The following is a 24,571-nucleotide window of genomic DNA, read 5'->3' as shown; positions in this document are numbered from 1 at the left end:
GCCAACATGAGTGCCGCTGGATTATGTGCCCCGAGAAGAATGATTAACATGTATTTTCACCTTTACCATTACCTTTACATTCACATGATATGAAAGAAAAAGCAGTCCATTCCTAACTGTCTGAAATGGTCCTACATTTTTTTAAGAGAAACTCTGTTTGTCAATGTGAGTTGACACACCCTCTAATGTACAGTACTGTACATGTCACAGACACAAGCATCAGTGTACATGTATGCATGTATGTACATGTACCAATATACCGTGCTGGAGTTTATCATGTAATGAGCATTACTAATGTATATTATGTCATGTCATGCTCAAGTATAGACTGCTGTTGGACTTACAATGTGCATACATGTATGTGTAAGCAGTTGCAAACTACCGTCTACCAGTCGTAACATATATGTACCGGTTGTACTGTACATGTACACATATGTGTAACAGTTGCAAACTACCGTCTACCAGTCGTAACATATACATGTATGTACCGGTTGTACTGAACGTGCACAAAGTAGGGATGTAGAGCAGGTAGGAAAGTAAGGTTGGACTTCTGGTCTCCATAGGGGTCCATACCCTTTATGTCAAAATCGGTTACCCAGCCTGAGAGCTGTACACGCCCACATGCAGTACCATAGAGGCCATTGAGCAGGCATTGTACAGATGCATGTACAACTGTACCATATACCACTCACACTGCATGAACATTCCACAGGAGGACAAAACATATTGTGTTGATTGTTGACCCACAAAGGACATTGTGGCTGGCTCTCAAAGGACCTTGCCTGTATGCAAATTGTCTGGAAGTTGAACCTCATAGGGGATTTGATGAAGGACATTGATTCCAAACCACCTTGTCTGATCATCTGACAACTTACAGGAAATAACATGTACATATAGGGCCTGCATGTGAATATAGACAGGTTGTTCATGCATTCCATGCCGAATTCATACCATTGTCTAGAAATTAGAAAATTGTGACCCGCACTTGTGAGATGTTTGTCATTCACTGTTATTTACTTCCATTGCTAGCAATTGAATGTGGGATCTTACTGTTTGTGAAGTTGATTAAATAAAGTTATTCCCAATGCTGACCTTTTTCTGCTTAAGAAAACTTCCTGAATTGCATATATTGTGCACTCCAGTATTAACACAGGTGTACATCCTTTGTACTGTTTTCTTCCGGAAAGACACATTTTTAGTTTTTTTTCGTAGCATGAAAACTCAGACATTCCCAACGGAAATAGTGCATGCAATGAATGACCAGTTTTAAAAAGTTCTTGACAAGTGCATAAGTGTGGGGTGATTAGTCAAACTGACAAGTCGAGGGAGTTATGAACCTTGAGTCAACACTCCCTCTGTCTGTCAGTCATTCCCTGGTCAGTCAGATATCAGCTAGAGCCTAGAGGGGGAAATTCCAACCTGTCTCTGTTTGCAACCTGTAGGTGTTATGGACAAGAATGATTCTGTCAAGCTGCCTTGCATGTAGGGTCACTCTGTAAAGTTGTGGTCCCCATTACAGTTTGGTGTCCTTGTTACACCTGACCCATGTAATTTGATAAAGGATATACACACATGTATATCAGTGAAATCGAGTTCATACTCCAAGTTATATTTTTTGCCAGGTAGTTACTTAATCACTTTTGGAAATTAAAGAATGTGTTCTAAATTTACAAAATCACACACTGGACGTGACGGGAACAGGAAAAAAATGGACCTTGAATTTATAGAGTGACCCTTAGTCTAATTGCGGATGCTTCAGACATCAAATCTACAAATCCGATAAAGGTTATCAGAATTCAAACACAAAACTTCCAGTTATTCAGAGGAATTTCTTGGTCAATGGTCAAAGACTTATACTTGTATATGTAACTTACAGCTTATCAGAAGTGAAGTCTGTTTTGTATGAATGTGTGTGTTGAGCATTACTTAACAAATATTTAAGTAGAATGCCATTTTGAAACTTGCCTCCCGTTTGTGAGGTCTGTGCAAAGTCTATTCAGAGTGCAAACTTCATTTTCTGAATGTTGCCCTTATGTCTATGAGCAGAGTTTACATTTACGCAAGTATACCGTACATAATTCTCCTTACACTTTGAAGAGAACGTTTGGCCAGTGCCAATAGATCTTATTCATGGGGAAGCCATTTTATCTTGTTCCCCGAATCTATTATATTCAATGTAATCTGTTAAATTTGGTGGTGCCAGACTATTTTCAGTGTCATATCTCAGTTGCAGTTTTTAGACTTTAGAGCATTTACATGTAGATGTGATTTATTATGAATTATGAATTATTCTAAACAATAGCTGACATGAACTGTTAGTTTGTTGCTGTTGGTTCGACTCTCAGGTTTCCAAACTGGAAAATGTAATTTTACTTTCAATTCAAGATGGCCAACACATGAATCCCATTTAAGTCAGAGGAATCCAGAAATGAAATTGTGTTTCTTGTCTTGCCTTATTTGATTTGCAAATGTTCATGCCATCAGGGGTGATGATAAATTAACGGATGATGGACATGTGAAGTGATCCATCACAGTGTTCTATTGCCTAGCCAGTCATTGGCAATACTGTGTTAAGATGGCTTTGCTTGAATGGAGTCTAGGCATTCATGCTGATAAGTAGTTTTGCAGCGTGTTTGTAATGTTCCTTTCGGCTGTAATCGTTGGAATCGTCTTGAAAGAAGACAGTCGTGAAACCATCTAAGTAGACTAACGCCAGGTTTAATATCCATTGGATAGAAGCCCTAATTTTAGACCAACCTACATGTACATTGAAACAAAATACATGTAAGTCACAAGTCACGGACTTTATTTGCTAAATACCTGAAAAAACAGTCTTGAATAATGCAAGTCAGATAACCTCAGCATTTTTCTCCCCAATGTTGCTTACAATCAGCAGGATGGCAAACTGAGCAATGCATTCAAGCAAAGAGCTGAGTTTTCTCCTTAATGAATAATGACATAAATCACTGTAAATGGCAGTCTGGTAACCCGTGTTGTTTCATGTGTTGACATTTTTTCACTGTCCCATTTTATTACTGTGATTAAATGTCTCCCTTTTTCCTCACTTTTTTCTCTTGTGCAGACCGTGAAGACCAATCCATCCTGTGCACGTGAGTTCCATTTTTGAGTCATCAATGTTCAGTGATTCCTTCACATGGCAAGAAATGAAAGGTTTTCTAAGAAGTGTGACGACAATGCACTGGAGATTCAGCTCCACGCTTTCCACATTTTGATACAAATGCCAGCCAGTTGGACAAATTTCATTGCACCCAGGAGATAGTTAAATGTACTGATGGGTAGATGGATTGATTCCCCTGTTTGAAGTTGCAGCTGAGAGTGATCATTCACTTGCTGGTAGCGCACTCCTATATTTCCCTTGATTGTCTGTGTTGTTTGTTACCAGCCAGCTAGAACCCCCTTCCCATCACAATACTTGCAATTATCCAAGATCTCTAAGGATTATCCATCCCATGGGAATTGAATTCGGTGGAGTGTTCCATAGTGCTGTCCTCATCTTTCATTGACACTGACCAAGTGTACTACCCTGACCCTCTCAGAGGTTTCACAAACCAGCAGGAGTTTTAGAGGACTTCACAGGATTGATCAAAGTGGAAGCCTCGTAACCCGTCCCTTACCCTGACTGTGCTGCCACCGTGTTGAAACCAACAACATCCAATGGCTATGAAAAAGTGGAGCCTGCCGAACCCAGCAGAGTCCAATAGCTGCAACCAAAGGCCTTTTGTTCAGTGCCCACATCAACAACAGCCAATAGAGAGTGCCCACTGTTGGATATTGTTGGGTTCAGTGTGGTTGGGGTTTGTGTTGTTTACTTTGAGTGTAAGAACCCTTGAAAATTTCAGAAATTACTTGGAAGTATCGTAAGGTTCCTATGTACGATTGAGTTGTGGAGGGTTTTGTTCTCAATAAACTATGTTGGGTGTCGCACATTTTAGATGAACCTGTTAACAATTCAGTCCATGCTGTCAGTGAAGGAAAAGGAGCCTTCAAGACACTTGGTGGCAGCAGACAACCAGGCCCCCTTTTCCACAGTCAATCAAATGCACATGCCCAGAACTGTCTAAAAGGACAGGTTTGTCTGTCGCAACCCTGTGTCCCTAATTATTAAAGTTAACAACTTAATCACTTAACCACCTAGTATTAAGTTTGGGCTTATAAATGTACCATCCGATAATGAAAACATTTTGGTGTTCTGTGACTTGGTTTGGAAATATTGCACACTCATTCATGTTGTTGACTGGGCAAAGTTTTGCATTCATCACAAAAAATTCATTTACTGACAATCAATAAGCCTTCCCCATGCAACCTTATTTCCATGGAACCTTGTAAAGGGTTGTATATCAGTGGGGTTAAACCACATTTTTTGACAAATGACCCACTTCAAGGTTTTCCTGTGCCTCAAAGAACCTGAGAAGAGGAGCTTACAGGGAATAAGGAATGTGACATGACTTGCTTGGGACTGTTGAGAGTGCAGTCTCCAAACCTCCACTGGCAGGTCTTGCAAATCATGAACTGAGTAATAAGATAACCCCTAAAACCATGGTGACAGGACCAAGGGTTCTGTTGTCAAGGCCTGGTCCCCAATGCCCAACACTGAGCTTGCTCGGATTGTCTGGCTGGGGGGGGGGACAGTACTGCCGTATTTTGAACCTGTTGCATTCCTGTGACCTTAACAATACAAGCGGAGATTAGAGATTCAGACTGGCTTAGGCCACTGAATGGAGGAGGCTGGAGTTTTGTCAAGACATTACCCACACCCACATTCTCAAGTTGATGGAAGTTTGATAATGTATGTTCATGCATGTAATGTTAAAGTAATCTTTCATTGCTGTGAACTCAAGGATTTGGTGGAGGTTTTTGGAGCTTAAACACTTGCACACGCATACTTTAGTCAGCTACTCCGAGGATAGAGTCATTCTGCTAAAACGAAACTTTTTGGCTGACTTTTTGGAAACAAATTTGAGAGTTCAAACCTTTATGACTTGTTGGCCGTATCCTAAAGACCGTCTCACAGTCAATTTTTGGATCCATGAGAAATACATGTACATGTAATTTTACAGAACTATATGAAAAAGGAGGGAGGGACACAGAGAAAAGCACAGTCATCAAAGTCTTGTCTTGAAGGTGGTGCGCTTAATTTGGCCTGGAAAGTCAAAGATCCGTAATGGACAGGCAAGATGGGATATAAAGCAGAGTACTAGTACTGCTAGCGGTGTGCCACACCCTCAGTCAGAACTGGACTGGGGTGTGTGAGGAACGGGTATAGGAAACCACACCTTGGCAGTGACCAGCAGTGACCTCTTTCTGCTATCCAACCAAAGATTATAACGTCTTAGAGACTGATTAAGCAGTGAAATTGAGACCTGTAAATCTCACTTACTACTCATTGATGCAGGAGGGAAAAGTGTCCAGCAAGTTAATGCCTGATCATGAAACCACATGGCGCATTGTTGGTTGATAGGAAGTTATAAGATTTACCTCACTGATAAGTAAAAAGGTTCAAACTCCTCAACTTTCTGATGAGCCCTGAGCTTGATTTGTAACCGTTTTCATGTACACTGAAATGTTTACCCCTGCTGAAGAGAAAGGAAATTCAGCACTTTGGCAGAGTCCAGGAGTAACTTTGTAGCGTGCATGCATCGGGCTGTGTGTCAATGAGGATTTTTGCTTTGAATTTTGAAATAGGAAAGTGGTTGAAAATGATTTTTGTCAGAAAGGGACTCGCAACTTGAAGTAAAGAAGTTGTAAAATATTCTCAGGAAAGTGGTTGCTCTTTTCACACAAGTGGATATAAATCTGATTTGATTTTGATATTTTTCTCCTTCTTTCGTTCCTTTTCTCTCTTTGCTTCTTGTTTCCTTGGATACAGTGGGGAGTCTGGTGCCGGCAAGACAGAAAACACCAAGAAAGTCATCCAGTACCTGGCTTACATTGCCGCTAGAAAGGAAGGCAAGGGAGCCAGCGCTTCCCAGCTGCAGGTATATCTAGATTACACACAAGCATCTTACACCGACATACATGTACAATCAGACATGCGTGTAATGTTTTCAAACATTTAGCCAGACGATGGTGAATGTTACGGGAGAACACAAAATTCTTGAGCATTTTCTGTCGGCAGTGACTGGTTTTGTTCGGAAATGGGAAAGTTTAGTGCACGTGACCTGTTCACGTACTTGTCTTTTACTTTGTGTATCAAGTTGCTTGACAATTGCTTTAATAGCCACGAATTTCAGGACAAGATCTTTAAATGATACTTTGGCAGAAAAGGCACTTTGTTATTCCCTCAGATTTAAATAAACATTCCGGTACTTTAACATGCATCAGCCCATTCTTTCAGTTGCAGCTGAAAGACAACAGTGTCGTTGAGATAGTTGTCGTTCGTAAGTGCAGTTCAAGCTGAATTAGAACTAATAAAAATAGGAAAATTAACAGATGAAAAAGCAGCGTAAAGCAGAACAAAGCAGATTATGTCAGTGCTAACGCTAACTCACCAGTCCTCTCAACTTGTTCAGTGGATGCATTCAATACATTTTATCCTCTCAACCTGTTCAGTGGATGCATTCAATACATTTTATCCTCTCAACCTGTTCAGTGGATGCATTCAATACATTTTATCCTCTCAACCTGTTCAGTGGATGCATTCAATACATTTTATCCTCTCAACCTGTTCAGTGGATGCATTCAGTACATTGTATCCTCTCAACCTGTTCAGTGGATGCATTCAGTACATTTTATCCTCTCAACCTGTTCAGTGGATGCATTCAATACATTTTATCCTCTCAACCTGTTCAGTGGATGCATTCAATACATTTTATCCTCTCAACCTGTTCAGTGGATGCATTCAATACATTTTATCCTCTCAACCTATTCAGTGGATGCTTTCAATACATTTTATCCAGCTTATTTGCTTGGTGTACTTTAGTCAGATCGAAACGACACTTAAATGAATAGTTATAAATGCAAGTTTTGAGGTTGAAATGGTTCATCAGCCAGGTAAAAAATGGATTCGCTGTTTTTTAAATGATCAGCCTCATATTAAACCAAGAACACCAGTTATAGAGAATGCTATGCATAAGTGCAGAACTTATTAGGCTTAATCTTTTGATCCGTTCGACTTTTTGCTAATGTGCCAATGTATTCATTACTCCAGTCCAGTTAAAACAGTGCCATGATAACTGTTGCGTCCATAAAATTAAGAGTGATTTCTTTGGAATGATCAATAGGCCTGTTGGAAAGTCAGTAGGTGGTTATCATCACGATTTCCTTTGGAAAGAAACAAGCTCCAGGAAGAGACCTTTCCAATCAACTTCCTCTTTCCTGAGCAATACTAAACAGCTCTACAAGTCAAAAAGCACGCTTCAAGGCCAGCTAGCTATCCACTGATCTTCAGAAATTCAATTCAACTTTACTGTCTGGGCTAGATCATTGTTCCCCTAAAATCTTTTTTTCCTGCTTTGTTGAAGGCACATTGAGACTTTTCCTTGAACTACAAAGAGTTATTGTGTCCACTCTCGTGTATACTAACATTTCTCATCTTCAGAACAGTTAACATACACCAAGTAACCAATTAAACTGTCCTGTTCTTTTAACAAATTTTTATTGACAAAGCCTTCCCCTGTCAGAAAAGACTTAAGCAGGGTGAGTATGACCGGGTCAGAAACTGACAAGTTTTCCAGAACATCCTCTCGTGTGGAAGTAGACAGTGTGGTTTGGAGTAGAAGTCCACAGTTGATGTGTGATGTTTATTTTGATACTAACTCAATCAATTTTTTAATCTGTTCGAACTCGTCAAAACTGTTGTATCCTTGTTTCAGCTTAGGTTTGAAGAATCCATGGATGTAATGCGCTGTACTATCTGTGCTCAAACATACATGTACCCAGTCTCAACACAGCCAAAGGACAATACAGTTTGTTTTGTCTGTGCTGTGGGTGTAGATCTTAACCTTTGTCCTTGTTTTCACTCTGACCCTGGTCTGGTACCCTTGCTGTAATGTGCATACTGTACTTTCTGCTGTGAATGAATGTAATGTATGCTCACCATGCTGTACATCTTACTAATACATGTACATATGCTGTATAGATGTCTCCTGTCTACAATGGAATGTGCTGGTTATTGACTTTGCTTAAGACAAGGCACTGCTAAAAAGATTCAAGTTTAATGTTATACCATGATAGCCTGTCCCGATTTCTCTGGAAAATAGGCTGTAAACACCTATTTATAATAGGTGACATTACCAGACCTATTTTGGCACATTTGGTACCATACGTCGTAATGGTTTGCTATGTTCTTACTCTTTTCTGTTGACTGAGTCAGCTCTTGCTTGACCTCAACACGCTCACAGAGACATCTGTGATAGTTTCATTCCTTGAATATAAAAATGTACATCCCCAGAAAGTTGCTATACCACTGTAGATTTGAGAATCAAAGTGCCTTTTCTTTTTAATGATGTCTTGAGCCAAAAGAATTTTGTGTTTTAATTTGGTTTTTGTTTCCTTTGCAAGGGGGAGGCCATTTCACCAAGTTTAAGTGTCAGATTTACGGTGCATTAAACAGAAAGTCTTTCCAGAGAGCAGTCACATGATTAACATCCTTATGAATAATTCAAAATAGGCAAAACAGTTACTTGACTATTCATTTGACCTCCAGCAAAATAACAGGAGCCAGATACATGTTTCTGATTTACAAAAGGTCAGTCCAAGAAAACGGTTGGTAAAAACCTTTTCCAGCACCTTCAATATCATGTCAGGTCATCCAACATATGTACACATTTGATGTGGTGTAGTTCTTTAGCCAACATGGTCTCTGTCATTCTCTTGTAAGCCGTTATGATATATTGATATTTTTCACGAGGGCTTACTTTGGACATATGTGTTGCCTATTCATGGCCCGCGTGTAAGGAAACAGGCAAAAGTTAACTGTGCAGATGTCTGCAGAACATGTTGCAGTTACATTTGTGTATTTCACAGCTCAAATGCTGATGAGAAAATATTTGAATTTCCCCCCTTGCCGCTTCTAATGAATTACAATTGCCTGACACGGAGTGGGCCAAAATCTGTATCTGTTGAATTCTTTAATCAAAGATTTTGACAAGTGACATTTTAGTGCGGTATTCCATCAAAGTTGTACCAATCATCTGTAGTACATATATTCCTCTCTCCTCAAAGAAATTGAATGAAATGAAAATAAAAATCCCCTAGACGTCTAGCAATATGGTGTTGATAAATTGCATGTATTCCTAACTACATGTATCTCATACTTTAGAAACAAAATAATTCTTGGCTACTGATCAATCCTAGATCGTCATTGTTTCTGTGCACCTATTTATTGATTTATTCGATATTAGTTTTGAGACGATGCCCTAGTAATGCAGACCAAATTATCATACACATTTGAAAAATATGATGGATCTATAGTTAAGAAATACAAAGGGGGGTTCTTTCTTTTCCACTTGTATACATGTACTAAGCACATGAATTAAAAACCAGTAGAACATGTGACAAATACTGACACGCACATGGTTGAAGATCATTCTGCACTTCACTTTATGTTACGCTTCCACACAATATACAGACACCAGTTGAACTTGTGTTTTCTTTGATTTTTTGTTCTGTTTTGTGCATTAACGTACATAGGCACCTGTAGATGCACCTTGCGGTAGAATTTCACATCCAACAACATTTCCCTAGTTATATTTGTTTCTCTACCATTGCTCAAACCATGTGCAGTTGAATGCCATTTCTGTCTGACAAATTAAAAAATTTGCTTTTGTGATTTCAAAGATGACTTGATGAAGTGCATTAATTGAGAATCCGACACTTCCAACGTCATATTTTTGCGTGAAATTTAAAATGTTGAGATAAGCATTGTTTCATTGCCTGTGCCTAAAAGGCTGGTATTTTGAAGAAGGTTTCCATGGTTTCAAGTAGTGGTTGTGGAATTGACCCTTGTTTTATGTTGTACACGTAGATGTTTGTGACCGTCTTTAATCCTTGGGCTAACAGGCGGTCACTGGCATGGAATTGTAGTTTTTCTGTTCTTTCTAACCCTCTTCATGTCTTCTTCCATCTCATCCACCCCGTAATGTTATGTTGATCCCTCCCCCTCCCCATTCCTGGTGTCCCCACCCCTGGAATCTGCCCCCTCCCATGACCTCCCTGACTGTTTCAACAGAGTTTTGACAGTCTCTCCAAACACACCATCGTAAGTACCCCATCCAAGAAACTTGTCTTGTCTTGGTTTTTGGTTTTTTTTTTTTTTTAGGACACACTAATATCATTGTGTAATTTACAGCGGCTTAAAGCTGGGGAAAAATTGGAGAGACAGGATCAATCCCACAATTCCCTGAGCAGAATGCTTCAATGTGAAATTCTACGAACTGAAACGTTCACAAAAACTTGAATAGTTGACATCAATCTGATGTCACCATTTGTGTTGTACAATACAACGACCTAATAACTGCAGATACATTTTGTAGGATAATAGATATGTAGATATGATTTGTGTAACCCTAGCTGTCTCCTCACAAGATCCCAGCTCTATGCCGCCGGTTTGATGTGTTTGATTACTCGGAGTATGATTGCCGAGATCATGATTTGCTTCATGTACATTTTACCAATATGAAGACATGTGTACATGTCCATTGCCTTGGCTTTGTCAAATATTTACATTCTGCTATTCAGCAGGAAGACATGACATGGCAACATGGTGGTTTGCAAAGATCTCTCACCGTGTCGCGTAATTAATTTGTATTGATCTTTTTTTGCATGATGCACAAGAACGACGGGGTTTTTTGCCGAATGATTTTTTTCCAGAATTGACTCACCTGAGACATGGTGCTGTTCAATCTTTTTGAAGGCATTCATCATGATTTATAAATTCTACTTTACTTCTCCTCACTTTTTTTACCAGACATTTACAGTAAGTCATTTTAGAAAGCATTCATTTTCATGTTGATGTTACATTTCAAATTTGTCTTTCTTGCTTATCCTTTTGAGTTGTTTGCGGGCATTTTTCTGTCACTCTGTACTCTCTTTTACATGTATCTGTGTTTCATGTTTGCTCTTGCGTGGTTGTCAGTCTTGAGTTGAATCAATCTGTCTTCTTAAAGCATTCTGTTCTTATGTTAAATGAGTGCAATATCCTATTTCTGGCCAAATGTAAATCTATTCAGTTGTCTCATTTACATTTCTGGCGGGCACAAACTCAACAGGAAAAGTTGTAGTTTAGATTTGAATTTCTTGAAGCATTGTGCATGTCATTGAATCAACTGACCAGTTGACCGTGTAAGGTTATGTTCTGTGCCCTGAAGATTTTTTGTTTGGTTAGTGTGTCACTTTTGTTCAGAGCACTGCAACGACTGCTCTGGTATTTTCAAAAAACTTAATATGAAGCTTTGAACTACCAGTACCTGGAAACAAAAGAGAAAATTCAGACACATTAACAGATCTGAGATGGTGCTGCCCTAATAATCCAATAAGTTGGCCTCACATTCCCTGTGGGAAAAACTACTGTTCCCGTTGCGCATATCACCCACCCCCCCAAAAAAAAAAGTCACGGACAGAATTTAATTTTACTAACAATCTCCTCCATGAATCATGATGGCCCAAGGGAAGCCATTCGCCTTGTTTGTATGTCTTCAACCTTTGGAGGCACTTTTTTTTATGAAGCGCATGTCATAAACGGATTATGGTGAGATCAGATAAATAGATTAATGCGAGGGGGGGTATTGGAAATGCCAGCAACCAATTTCTGCAATTGTTTTGTTAGTCTCACACCCACACTGGACAGCAAATGAACAGATAAAGACATCTCCTTTATTACCCTTTTTGGTCCCTTTAAGGTCGAAGTGTATTGGATAAATTGACAAATTAAAGTTGATGAGATGGTAGTATCTTCAAATCTAGAGATTCCACATTAAGTTATACTTAAATCAAATTTCAAAAGTCATTATACATGTACGTGCACGATGTTTTCTACATTTTTTCCAAAAGTGAATCAATGTTAAAGACTCTTTAAAAGCTGTTAGTATTTTGTGAATAAATTTGAAGCTCTAAATGTTGATTTCTAGCAACCTTTGATTTCATCTTGTCCATGGGATTCATATACCATATTTTTCTTCATGCTTTGATGTCACTTTTCTAGCCGTATGTCTGTCATATTTTTCAGCAGTTGGCACGCGGCTGTTTCTGTGCTGTTCGTGTTTTGCTAAAATTGATTTTGACTTTTGCATTTTTTGGTGCTTTGTTTCTTCAGATGTTGACTTCGTTGTCAAGGCAACATCCCTTGGTGTACATCAGCTTTGTTATTTTTGCTGTGGTTGTTTCATGTTTTTTCCAAAACAAATCCCCCCCTTTTTTGCAAACTATATATTGTGCTTCACAGAGTTTGCCGTCAGCATTTTTGTCAGTCTGTAGCAGTGTTTATGTGTGTTGACCTAGGTGTGAGTTCTTTTTGTTTACTGAGGCAACAGCCTGCTTTTGAGACATAAGCTCATCTTCTAAGGCCCCCCAAAAAATCATGTTTTGTTTCTGGGTCATCAAAAATCTTTGTGTTTTGCTGCTGTTCTTTTTAATTCAAGTTAATTTGTTTGATTATTATAATTAAAAAGAATTTTTAAAGTTTTCACCAAAAGTTGACAAATCCATGCTGACGTATCATAGAACAGAAAATGCCATGAACTAAACATGTTTTTCCATCTTGTCTGGCTATGGTCATAAATGTCACAAATTGGTCTATTTAGGATGGATCATATTTGTTCAGTCTCCCCAGTGCAGTAAATGCAGATAACATCACCGTTGAACACAAACATGTACTGTAGTTTCTTTGTTTTCCACCCTGAGGTCAGAGGTCATAGATCTTGCTTGCAGTTGAGAAATATTTCATCTGCTTATTGAAGAGTGACATTGTTGGTAATCCATATTGCTCACCAAAGCAGTTATCAGATTTCAGCCTAGTACTTCAGAAAAGCTGGTTCTCTGATAGCCATTTGGCTTGAAAAATGTTAATTATCTCCTTGTATGTTTGCTATATTTTTTGGTCACAGAAAAGAAATTTTGGTTGAGAATAGCTTTGTTTTCATGCTTGAGCATGAGGTCTTAAATTACAATCTGCTTTGCAAAAGAAATTTGATGGTCAAATGCATTTTTTGTGCGAAGCCTTCTTAAATCATTCTCACTTTCATTTAAATATGTGCATATTTTCTACAGTTTGCCAATTCTAATGTCTGTATGAATTGCATGGTCAGTGTCAAAGCAAAGTGCAAAGCTAATTTGTTGACTCAGGTTGCATTTTTGATGAGGTTGTGTGCATGCTTAGTATCCATGCTGCAGCGTCCCTTCAACGATTTTCTAACATTCTAGTGTCTTTTTTTCCCTGTCGCAATCAGGGGGAGCTGGAGGCACAACTTTTGCAGGCCAATCCCATCTTGGAGTCCTTCGGCAATGCCAAGACGGTCAAGAATGACAACTCTTCCCGTTTTGTAAGTTGGGACATCACTTAGAATTCAAAAGCAATATGTTCAATCTTCCCACAGCATTCCGGCAGTCTTGCTGGGGTTAATTCAACTTTGCCTTATACTTCTCACACCTGTTGAGTTAAAACGAAATCTATACTTGGGATTTGAAAAAATGGTTGAATTCGTATAAATTGTTTTCTGTCTGTGTGCCTGCTCTGCACTTGTTTCTGTCACAAAAATTTCCTGTCAATTTTTTGTTTCCCAAGTAAATATAAACCTTAATGTAGCTAGAGACAGAGTGAGAAAAAGTTGTTGACACATCACTAGAGAACATATCTGGTAAATATCTATTGACACAAAGTTGAAGCTTACTGTTTGTTTTATTTCCCAGAGCCCATGAATAATGGAAACCAAATCTAGTTAGTAATGTATATATGTACACACATGTAATTGACATCTAATTTTTGCCGTTTCTTTTCTCCAGGGGAAGTTTATCCGCATCAACTTTGATAACTCGGGCTTCATCTCAGGAGCTAGCATCGAGACCTGTATCCTTTCAGCCTTGAAAATTTCATTTTGACTCACGTTGCTGGACATTTGTGTTTTGTGACATGTTTACAAATTTCTTCTCACCCCTGCCTGTGAATTTCATTGCCAAATGGTGAGACATTACTTTTTGAACACTAGTAATCCACTTGCAAGTAGTGAATGTACCAGCATAAGGCACATTGTCCATATTTGTCATAACTTTTCAGAGTCTGTCAAAAATCCACTCACTGGTGTTGATAATGTTTTCCTAGACTGGATGAACTTGTAATGATCTCGCTAATACTGCTGTACAAATACTTCATGTCAGGCTTATGCATGCAGATAGGTGTATGTGCCATTGAATTACTGCACTCAGTAGTGAACATGACAGTTATAGGAATGTTCAGAGCGGAGTGGCCAATGGCAGGGTTACCGACATGGAGAATTTTATAAGGTTTAAAACATGGTAATTATTCCAATTGGGCCACAATTATTTGTCAGAAAAAAGAAAAATAGATTGGCTTTTTTTCCCATTTTGAAGGACTGGGGAGACATTACCAAAAGAAATATATGTAGGCCCCTACATGTAGTTCACAAGAGTTCTAGAACTTTCGCACAGCAGGTCATCATTGCCTTTGTGCCCCCACAAGACTGTTTTTCCCCTTAATGCACCTCTTTCCAAGACCTTCTTGAGAAGGCTCGCGTGACTCGCCAAGCTCCTACTGAGCGAACCTTCCACATCTTCTACCAGCTTCTCGCCGGAGCAACCGATGCTCAAAGGAGTGAGTAGCTGTTCTTTAACTTGAACAGAAGTTGAATTGTTGACCCTTTACCTAATAGACATTTCCCCCTTCAGTTTTGGAAAGACCCAGAGTGACATCCATTGAGTTTGAAATATCATAGTACTATTTACAAAATGTTAAGAGAAATTACAGAATCCAAAACGACAGAAAAAAACCTTGTAGAATTCTTGTGATGTGAGATCATGTGGAGTATGTATTTCAATCTAATCTAAATGCACTTGTCCGGGGTTCAATTTTCAAAGTCTTGGATCCTGCTGATTGTCTGAATTGGTGCCCCATGCCCCCTGGGTGGGGACAGATACCGAACCAAATTTGGGAGGGGTAAGGGGAGGGGACAAAAGTTGTACATTTTTTCAGGTAACCTGTAGCCTTTCTGAGGGGTGATGGTACAGTTTGGGGGTTTGTACCTGCTTTGATGGAAGGGAAATGAAATTTGTGTGGCTCTTTTGGGGGGGTGTGACACCTGTTGCCCCCTCCCCAAATTGGCCCTTACCTCTGAGTGACAGTTGAAAATAAAAGGTAAACCAGTGTTGGGTGGAACATGCACCAGTTTGCATAGTTACCTCAGACAATTCTCATAGGTCGTAGTTGTGATACAGTTTAAATAGGTGCAGAGTTTTTTTTATAAGACAAAGTGAATTGCAATTATCTTGGAAGAATCTGAGGGTGACTCCATGTTTCTATAATCTGCATTTCCTGGATGGTTATTTAGCATGGTAAGTAACCAGTCATACTTTCAAGGGAACATGTTTGGCAGAAAATGTCCCCATGTCTTCAGTTGAAATACATGTACATGTAATAACCCTGCCTCAATGGTATTTGCTTCACACTTTGAAGCAACCTGGTTGTGTTGACTGGCATGTTTGAGTATGGCATTAGACCCTGGATCCTACAGGTCAAAGGTCAGGTGGTGGAGTTGGCCTCAGTGTGTGTGAGCATTGTTTGTGCTTCCTGCCTTTGTTTGTTTATTCATGGGGGGGTGTGGCAAAGCGGACTACAGTGTAGAAATATGATTGATGGGACAGCGTTTGCTTGGGAGGACTTCAGTGATTGTCAGTCAATGCATGCTGAAGGCCCCCATGTGCGATTGTTTGGATGCCCTGAATTAATCACAAGAATGTGTAAAGTTTGACACCCGCTCAGTGTGGAAGGACTGATCAGTTGATACAAAGGTTCCAAAAGTCTCACCTGAAGTCTATTAATTTTTTCCATCACTATTGGCATATTTGATTACTTTGTGGCTCAGGGTAGCACTTGTCAGCAGAGTCACTTTGTGTAAGTTTTTGTCATTGTGAAGAGTGTCTTGTTAAGTAGCCACTGAAATTCTAAATGGACTTGTTTGAAACATCTGTACATATGTGCATTTGTTTGAGCTAATGCATATTTCCATACTTCCGTGTCCATCAGCAAAATAGGGATATATTTTCTCAAGCAAAAGCTGCTAGGATTGAAATGTCAAGCTGCCTTCTTTTTCGAGTTGATGTGGAGTTACATGTAGGTTTCTGCATCAATGTTTAATGCATTTTTATTGATTTGGTACACGACTGTGATAAAAATAAACTAACAGGGTATTCTAGGGTGTGGAAATGTCCTTCAACAGTTCAGGGAGTTGCGATGAAGGGCTTTGTGAGATGTCACCATTCAGATCCCTTGACTTGCACTCTGTGTTATTGAGTACTTTCATTGTACAAATGTTGGGAATACTTTGCTCTGTGGTTTGGTTTCTTCGATGTGCACCACTGGCTTGACAAGTTCAATCTTGACTTGACAAGTTCAATCTTGGCCAAGTGATGGCTCTTGAATGTCTTTGGCAAGCAGATTTAACAGGCAACAGCATTCTCACTAGTCATTGACGTTCGTTCTCTCTCTCTCTCTTCAGAGGAGCTACTGCTGGAAGACATCAGCAAGTACAATTTCCTGAGCAATGGACACGTGCCGGTGCCCGGGGTCAGCGACCTGGATGAGTTTGATGTCACTCAGGATGCCTTTGACATCATGAGCATGACTGATGACAGCATGTGTAAGTCTCCCCTGTCAGCTATTTTCATTTCTCAAGCACCAGCCTTTACATCAGACATTGTACACCATGCATATAGTTCATGTGATCTGTTTAACCCTCCTTTGGTTTAACAGCACAAATATGCACGAGTGCCCACAGTCACTCTCTTGCATGTGTTTTCCATATGGAACACAAACATGCACAGGTTCAGTGTGTACACAGTAGGTTGCCAGCACAAAATGACCCAGGGTCTTTTGTGCAGTCCTCTTCACTGCATTTGGTTTACTGCACAATTATGCATATGAAACCGTGAAGCACAGTTGTTGGGCAGCACAAAAGTGCAATCTGATATTCCTGTGAGGGACTGTTGGTGCAGTGCACAACACGACACAGCTGTGCTTCTTTGAGGTGTTTACCCAAGTGACCCAAAGAGTGACCAGCATAGGAGGGTTAAAACACGTGTGTTCAAGTTCAACACATGCAATAAGGGCTCCCACGGTCATGGAAAATCCTAAACAAAAAAACAGGAAAAATTTGTCCTGAAAAGTCACGAAAACTTCAGGGAAAACTTGGGGAAAATAGGGCGTCCTAGAATCCAGTTTTCAGACTACAGACAATAGACTAATGAAATCTATGGGCTAAAGACTTGTCAGTCAGTAAAAGTGGCTTGTTCATAATACCTCACAACTTTCTCTGCAAAATCGTTAAAATATCCTGGAAACTGTTCAATTATTGTCCTTGGAAGTCCTGGAAAAGTCAAGATTTTCTTTTTGACATTTCTCTGGGAACCCTATATGACGTGTCTTTAGGCTCCAACAGTGGATCCAAAAATCTAAGATTTAATCAAGTGTGTTCATTTGAATGATGCAAACTGTCATTTACCTTATTTGAATTGCCTGTTTCTGATTTATGTCTGTAGCTGTGTTCAAGGTTGTGTCTGCCGTGATGCTCTTTGGTAACTTGGTCTTCAAGTCCGAGAGAAACAACGACCAAGCCATCCTCCCGGAGACAACAGGTGAGGCCACGGCAAATAATGATCAGGGCTAACCACGATGGTTCGTTACGGGGGTTGTCTGAAGTGGTATCCACTCTGTGCAGGAACAAAAGATGGCGCAGTGCACTGAAAGTTGGATTTATAATAACAAAAACCAGAAACAGAGGAACCTCATAGATTATTTAGCTATGCAAAGGATAAGTTGTATTTCATGCTAGGTTTGTTCAAATTATCATGATTTGTACAATAAACTTACTCCAGCCATTCAAACTCGTACACCAGGTTTGGCTGAAATCTGACACACGCAAGACTACACCACAGTTTTATACTGGTGATCAGGGGCCACGGTGGTTGCAATCTCCTTGGAATGAAAAGAATATCTCAGTTGTTTGCTCACTGGTGGATTTTGAAAGATGTTGGGAACTTACTGGAAAAATGGTCAGAAAGTAGAGTACTAACCAATTAGAAACTGACCAGCCAATAGACTTTGTTCATGTGTCATCTTGAATTTAAAGTGGCGTAAAAGTTTTCTTTCTGGGAGCCTGAGAGTAAAAGTAACACTGACGAAATAAAAGTTCACTGCAGTTTTATGCCCATTTTTGATAATTGTGTTTGAATATTAAATGCCACATTTTAAAAAAATGAAAGTGGGATTTGGAACCCAAAGTAACCTGGCACCACCCCATTTAACAGGTTATATTGTGTATGATAGATTTAGGGAACAAGATAAAAATGGCTACCCCCGAATGATGTCTATTGGATTAATTGTACATGCTGTCTCCACCATTCCATTTTTGAGTACCATCAAATCCCTGGGATGTTTAATTGGCAGCAATAAAAACAATGCCCTCAACTCGGCAGTCTGTCTGGTTACCATGGCAATACTGCGCTGGCAGAGGACTACAAATTGTTTCATTCCGACCAATAGTTGATGTGTCATTAAAAATTCTGTCCTGTTCAGTTAGGGCAAAAATGAATCGCAGACTAGTTGAGGGTACTTCGCCTTAAAATGTATTGAGTTTACGTTCTTTCATGTGTATTGCATGTACGTGTCCTGATTTCTGGGCCTATTTGTTTCACGTGGACGTGGATCGATCTGAGTCAAAATCTTGATCTAGATCTCAACCTGGATCTTGACCTCAACCGTCATCTTGATCTGGATCTTGATAATGGATCTGTCCCACAGTTGGTTTGTTCCCTTCCGTTAGGCAGGTTCTGGTGTCGATGAACAGTCATCGGATGACTTATCGCGGTCCTGACTTTGTGCGAAATAAACAGGCTCCAAGATTTTAATTTAAAAAAATGTTCTTGTACAGTTGCCCAGAAGCTGTGTGCTCTGCTTGGACTGAATGTGACTGAAATGACCAAAGCTCTGCTGAAACCCAAGCTGAAAGTCGGCCGTGATTTTGTGCACAAGGCTCAGTCAGTTGCACAGGTAAACATCCACCTCCACAAACATCCACCTGAGTAAATTATGTGATAAGAGTAATTTGTCCTTTTCATCATTGTTTCCAATCACCTCTTCCCTTGCTGTTGATAACAATAGACACGAATTTATCTGAACTCTTACAACAGAACCTCTAGCATAATAACTTACAGATAGTGAGTTAGGGGTCATTTTTTTACCCAGGTTATTTCTGTTCTAGAAAGATATTTCAAGAAGTGAACTGAGTTGTATGATTACCATTTTAAACTCTTTCTTTTTTTCCTTTTTTTTTTTCCCTGTAGGTTGAGTTTGCTACCCAGGCCCTGGCTAAGGCTATCTACGAACGCCTCTTCAAGTGGATTGTGGCCCGCATCAACAAGTCGCTTGACCGCACCACGCGCACCGGGGCATCCTTCATTGGCATCCTGGACATTGCTGGCTTTGAGATCTTCAGGGTAAGTCGCTTGACAGTTTCTAGTCAGGTGTTGTGTGGAGGGTTTTGAAGAGGTCTTGGATTGCATCCAACTTTAAGACTATATTCCTCGTGGTGCTGTATATTTCTGTTTAGTTTTGGCATCTGTTACACCTGAGCTGTGCAATTAATAAATTTGGGGTCTTAGTCTGACACTTTCTATCCCTATTACAATGTTATGAGGGATTTGCATCATTGAAATTGACCTTGAATTGTTTATTTGTTTGGGAGATAAGTTGCATTACCTACATTAGCTATTCTTGGAAATTGAAAAGTGTGCTCTTAGACAAAGCAAAGACCACTTCACGTTTACTTGCAGCTGAAATCTTCTGTCTTTGACGTTAGTTTTGTGGGGTTTTTGTCGCTTTAGATGAACTCCTTTGAGCAGCTGTGCATCAACTACACCAACGAGAAGCTGCAGCAGCTGTTCAACCACACCATGTTCATCTTGGAACAGGTATTGCCACAAACTCTCACCAAAGTTGATTTCGCAAGCAAAAAGATCAGCTCGTGATCTTCCAGAGTCAGTTTTGCTGCAAAGTTAGTTTGGCATTTAAGCTGAGTTGATTTTTTGATCTTAGCTACTGAAGATAATTTAGTCACCATTTTCAGAGTCTGATGTAGCACAGTAACAGTCTTCCCTTAAGTAAATTATATTTGTTGCTTTCCTTACTAAGGCTGATGTGCTGAACACTTCTTCAAACGCTTTACTGCAAACTGGTATTGGGCTGATAATGTAATCTGTATGTTTTTCTTGATTATATGAATTTGCCATGCATTTTTTTCCCTTCTGAGTGTTTCTGGAGAATTTTAAGTCCAATTATAACCAAACCTCCTGGATGTGAGGAAGCATAGTAAGGAATAGTTGAAAGGCTGTCTGAGCTGATGGTAGATAATTCATTAGGATTGCCTGGACGCCTCCAAACTTGAGAAGGGTACTTCTCTCTGCTGTATCTTGTAGAAGTAACAGGAGAAATGTGCTTGTTGTGTTTGTAGGAAGAGTACCAACGTGAAGGTATCGATTGGAAGTTCATCGATTTTGGTCTGGATCTCCAACCTTGCATCGATCTCATCGAGAAGGTAGGTCGTCTCCCAAGTTCATCCCCGCTTATTACATTACTTTGAGAGTAACGTCTCCTGCCTGAGTTGATCTTATTTCAGTGTGCCTTCATCTGTTGAGTGCTGTTTGTCCTCAGCCCATGGGTATCCTGGCTCTCCTGGATGAAGAGTGTTGGTTCCCCAAGGCTACCGACAAGAGCTTCACTGAGAAACTCTGCAAGACTCACATCAAACATACCAAGTTCCAGAAGCCAGACTTCCGTGAAGACGCCGACTTTGCCGTTCACCACTACGCCGGAAAGGTGAGTTCAACCTTCTTGTGAATATTTGCGAGGAAATCTGCTTTGGAAAAAGTACCGTAATTTTTGGAATAACAGCTGCGCGATGTATGGGCCGCAGCATGCAGAAATTGGCAAATTAAGAGTTAAAGTTGGCATAAAAGCCGCACCACAGTGCTGACGATCCAACCATGAAGGTCATCATGCTGCATGCTGAAGCACCAATACAGCATGTGCAGTACGTCAATGGTTCCACTGCACATGCAATTCTAATAAAAGTAAGCAAAATGCAAACGAGTGTCACCATCAAAAGTGAATTTTTTAAGTCCTCAAATTTAATTCTTGTGGCTGCTGGATGGTGGTCCTGTATGGGCCGTGCGTCAGCTCTTGCCTTTTTTCAAGCAAAAATTATGCTGTTGCGGACGTACAATAAGATTTTGGTAACTCATTTCTTGCCCAAAGAATAGGCTTTTACATAAAAAACCTCTGTAACTGTCCACAACACTTTATCCGATTATCTGAAGGTTTTTGTGACGCTGATCAAAAAGACACCTCCAAATCGCTTCCAAAATAAAAAACTTGTTGTGAGACCTTAGTTCAAGTCATCACGCTAGGACACCTTGTGTTGCAAGCATGTTGCAAAAAATACACCTTGAGATTGGCAACAAAAATATGATTGCACCACCTGCACGGGGTACATGTGACCCAGAGGCGGCTTTTGTTACTGGTTTATCCTTCAAAGTTTGCGGTATTCAGTATTGTGTTTTTTCATGCACTGTGCAGAAATTTCATGTACTCTAAAAGGTCCCTCTTTTGCCAAGTAATTGCAACCAGTGTTGTAGTCCAGACCACTTAAGACCTTCACAAGACCACTTAAGACCTTCACAAAACCAACACAAGACCTCCAGTCTGAATTCAAATGAACTACAACAAAAGCATTCCTGATGATTGATGAGTATTTGTAGGGAGAAGTAGTTTGTAGCTCTGACCATAGATCAGTCCAATGTCACCGAGAGCTTTGAGGGGAATTTTAGAAAGGCGGAAAATAAAGAATATACCATTGGGTTTCTGCATAGTGGGAGATTGTAGACAATTCTGGAAGGCCATTAAAAAATTCAAGAGGAGTAAATGTTGAAATGTTATTCTGAAGGTCTTCAGAATAACATTTGATCTTATTCCCTGAATCTGTTCTTTAAATTGCAGACTGTCGATTAGGATGGCACCAGACTGTTTTATGATAGCCATGTGTACAAGCCTCCCCCCTAAATATTTTCTAAATCTGGCTTAAAATACCATGGTATAATTTTGTGTGTTTAATCCCAAATTTGAGATTATTCATCAGAGTAGAGAGGTACAAATTTGTCATGAAATTTCTTTTTATTGCTTTCATTTCTACTCTCACCTTTCAATAAAGAAGATCTAACCTCCCTTTCAATTTGAATATGGCTGACCAGTGACTAAAGTCTGTTTGTTTTGCATGTTCTGACCACCTTTTTGATTGATTAGGTGAACTACTCATCAGCGGCTTGGCTGATGAAGAACATGGATCCACTCAATGACAATGTGGTGGCCCTTCTCCAGAACTCCAATGATGCCTTTGTCTGCAACATTTGGAAGGATGGTAAGGCTTTCCTCACTTCCCTGAGCATTTCCTCTCCTGAAAGAGGCATGACACGTCAGTCAAATTATAGACATTTTCAGTGAGAACTACTTGAGGATATTTCATTTAAAAATGGTTTTTGTATTCAGGAGGTAAGGATGATTCTTCAGATGTTCTTCAAGAATTCAGCACAGAATTGCTTTGATGAATGCATGAATTTCTTTCTGTTTCAATTTTTTTTTAGATGTAGATTTTCTGGTTATCCAGTTTGTTATGAAACCATTAACTTGTGAACTTTTCAGTTTTGGGTGGTAATGCAGGTAACAAAGTCGAGCGTTTGAATGCATAATAAGGATGGAAATCCTCTTTGACATGCTTTGATTCTTGAAGTCTCTCCCCGTTTAATCAATGAAACTTGGCATTCCCTCACAGCTACAATTGTCAGCATGAGCGCCCTTGCTGGTGGAGATGCAGCATCCACGTTTGGCTCCTCGCGTACCCGCAAGGGTATGTTCCGCACAGTTGGTCAGTTGTACAAGGACCAGCTGTCACGTTTGATGGTCACACTACGCAACACCAACCCCAACTTCGTACGCTGCATCATTCCCAACCACGAGAAGAAGGTAGAAACCAAGACGTTTTAAGACACGCTCTCTTCACTGAAAAAATATTGGTGATCAGTGAAGGAAAATACGGCCTTTGAAAGCTAACACATTTTTTGAACTCAACGACAAACTGAATCCACCAAACAAGAGCAAGAACATTGTGTTGGATCCTGTGGGGTTCAGCAAGAACATTGTGTTGGATCCTTTGGGGTTCCACATGAACATTGTGTTGGATCCTGTGGGGTTCAGCAAGAACATTGTGTTGGATCCTATGGGGTTCAGCAAGAACATTGTGTTGGATCCTATGGGGTTCAGCATGAACATTGTGATGGATCCTATGGGGTTCAGCAAGAACATTGTGTTGGATCCTGTGGGGTTCAGTATCTTGTGTAATGTTACAGATGACTTAGGGAGTTGAATGGAGTTCAGTTTTTGCCATTTCTGCCTATATGTTAGCACAGAGCTTTGCATTTTGATAGGGGAGCAGTGGTCCAAGAATTTATAAACTAGCTCAGCAGGGGTAGTATTGATGTGGGCACTATGCAGTGGAATGTGTACTTCACAATATAGAATGGCATCAGTACAGACATTAGGTAACTCCTGATTGTTTCTCTCATTTTCAGGCGGGTAAGATTGATTCTCCACTTGTGCTGGAGCAGCTGCGTTGCAACGGCGTCTTGGAAGGAATCCGTATCTGTCGCCAGGGTTTCCCCAACCGTGTCTTGTTTCAGGAGTTCAAGCAACGCTACGAGCTGTTGACGCCCGGCGTCGTCCCCAAGGGCTTCATGGATGGCAGGAAAGCTGTCCAAAAGATGGTCAGTTTTTAGTAAACAGGGCCCACTGCATTGACCTCTTAGCAGCTTTAGATTTTAATTACAGTGACAGTTTTTGCAGTTATGCTTTCAAAATCTTGTCTGACTTCTACAAACTATAGTAGATTGCAGTTGAAAGTTAACCGGGGAGAGAAAAGTTGTCTTCTGGAGGAAAAGATTTTCACAGATTTCCACACAAGTGGGAAATTATTTTTTGTAGTTTTGTGAGATGTGGGAAAGTGAACAGGAATTCTTTGCACAAAATTTGTCATTCGGATTCATAGTGTTAACTTTCAATGTCAATGCACTGTAAGGAATTTGCGTTGAGAATAATAAGTTTTGTTGCACTAAGCTATGATAGAAAGATTTATTTCATTTTATGTCCGAAGACAATTCAATCTTTTCAGAATGTAAAAATCTAGAATACAACTGATTTGTAATGAATGTGGGCTTATTCAAACGTCATTTGTGTGCGATGATCATTTGAGGCCTTCACTGTGGTTGGTAACAAAACGTTGCTGTT

General features: G+C 39.9%; 1 protein-coding gene across 8 annotated transcripts in view; it reads left to right on the top strand.

The window, feature by feature from the left end:
• The window catches only part of LOC110986127 (uncharacterized), a 61,073-nt gene that overhangs the window by 16,144 nt on the left and 20,358 nt on the right, over positions 1-24,571 (top strand). For 2 of the 8 annotated variants that reach the window (XM_087138650.1, XM_087138651.1), the window contains exons 3-19: positions 3,083-3,110; positions 5,888-5,996; positions 8,666-8,707; positions 10,190-10,219; positions 13,404-13,496; positions 13,957-14,020; positions 14,684-14,782; positions 16,683-16,823; positions 17,722-17,817; positions 19,113-19,231; positions 19,525-19,677; positions 20,065-20,151; positions 20,691-20,774; positions 20,891-21,055; positions 22,538-22,652; positions 23,064-23,254; positions 23,860-24,051. In XM_087138650.1, coding sequence (XP_086994776.1) covers positions 3,083-3,110; positions 5,888-5,996; positions 8,666-8,707; positions 10,190-10,219; positions 13,404-13,496; positions 13,957-14,020; positions 14,684-14,782; positions 16,683-16,823; positions 17,722-17,817; positions 19,113-19,231; positions 19,525-19,677; positions 20,065-20,151; positions 20,691-20,774; positions 20,891-21,055; positions 22,538-22,652; positions 23,064-23,254; positions 23,860-24,051 — 1,808 coding nt within the window. Of the gene's footprint in view, positions 1-3,082; positions 3,111-5,887; positions 5,997-7,626; positions 7,657-8,665; positions 8,708-10,189; positions 10,220-13,403; positions 13,497-13,956; positions 14,021-14,683; positions 14,783-16,682; positions 16,824-17,721; positions 17,818-19,112; positions 19,232-19,524; positions 19,678-20,064; positions 20,152-20,690; positions 20,775-20,890; positions 21,056-22,537; positions 22,653-23,063; positions 23,255-23,859; positions 24,052-24,571 lie in introns of all 8 variants that reach the window. The other 6 variants (XM_087138658.1, XM_087138656.1, XM_087138657.1 and 3 more) reach the window with 5 other exon arrangements.

The sequence above is a fragment of the Acanthaster planci genome, linkage group LG07, assembly GCF_054643075.1.
Source record: "Acanthaster planci isolate LZ-2023a linkage group LG07, COTS_SCS, whole genome shotgun sequence".
Lineage (NCBI taxonomy): Eukaryota > Metazoa > Echinodermata > Asteroidea > Valvatida > Acanthasteridae > Acanthaster > Acanthaster planci.
This window is presented reverse-complemented; position numbering and strand designations above follow the sequence as displayed.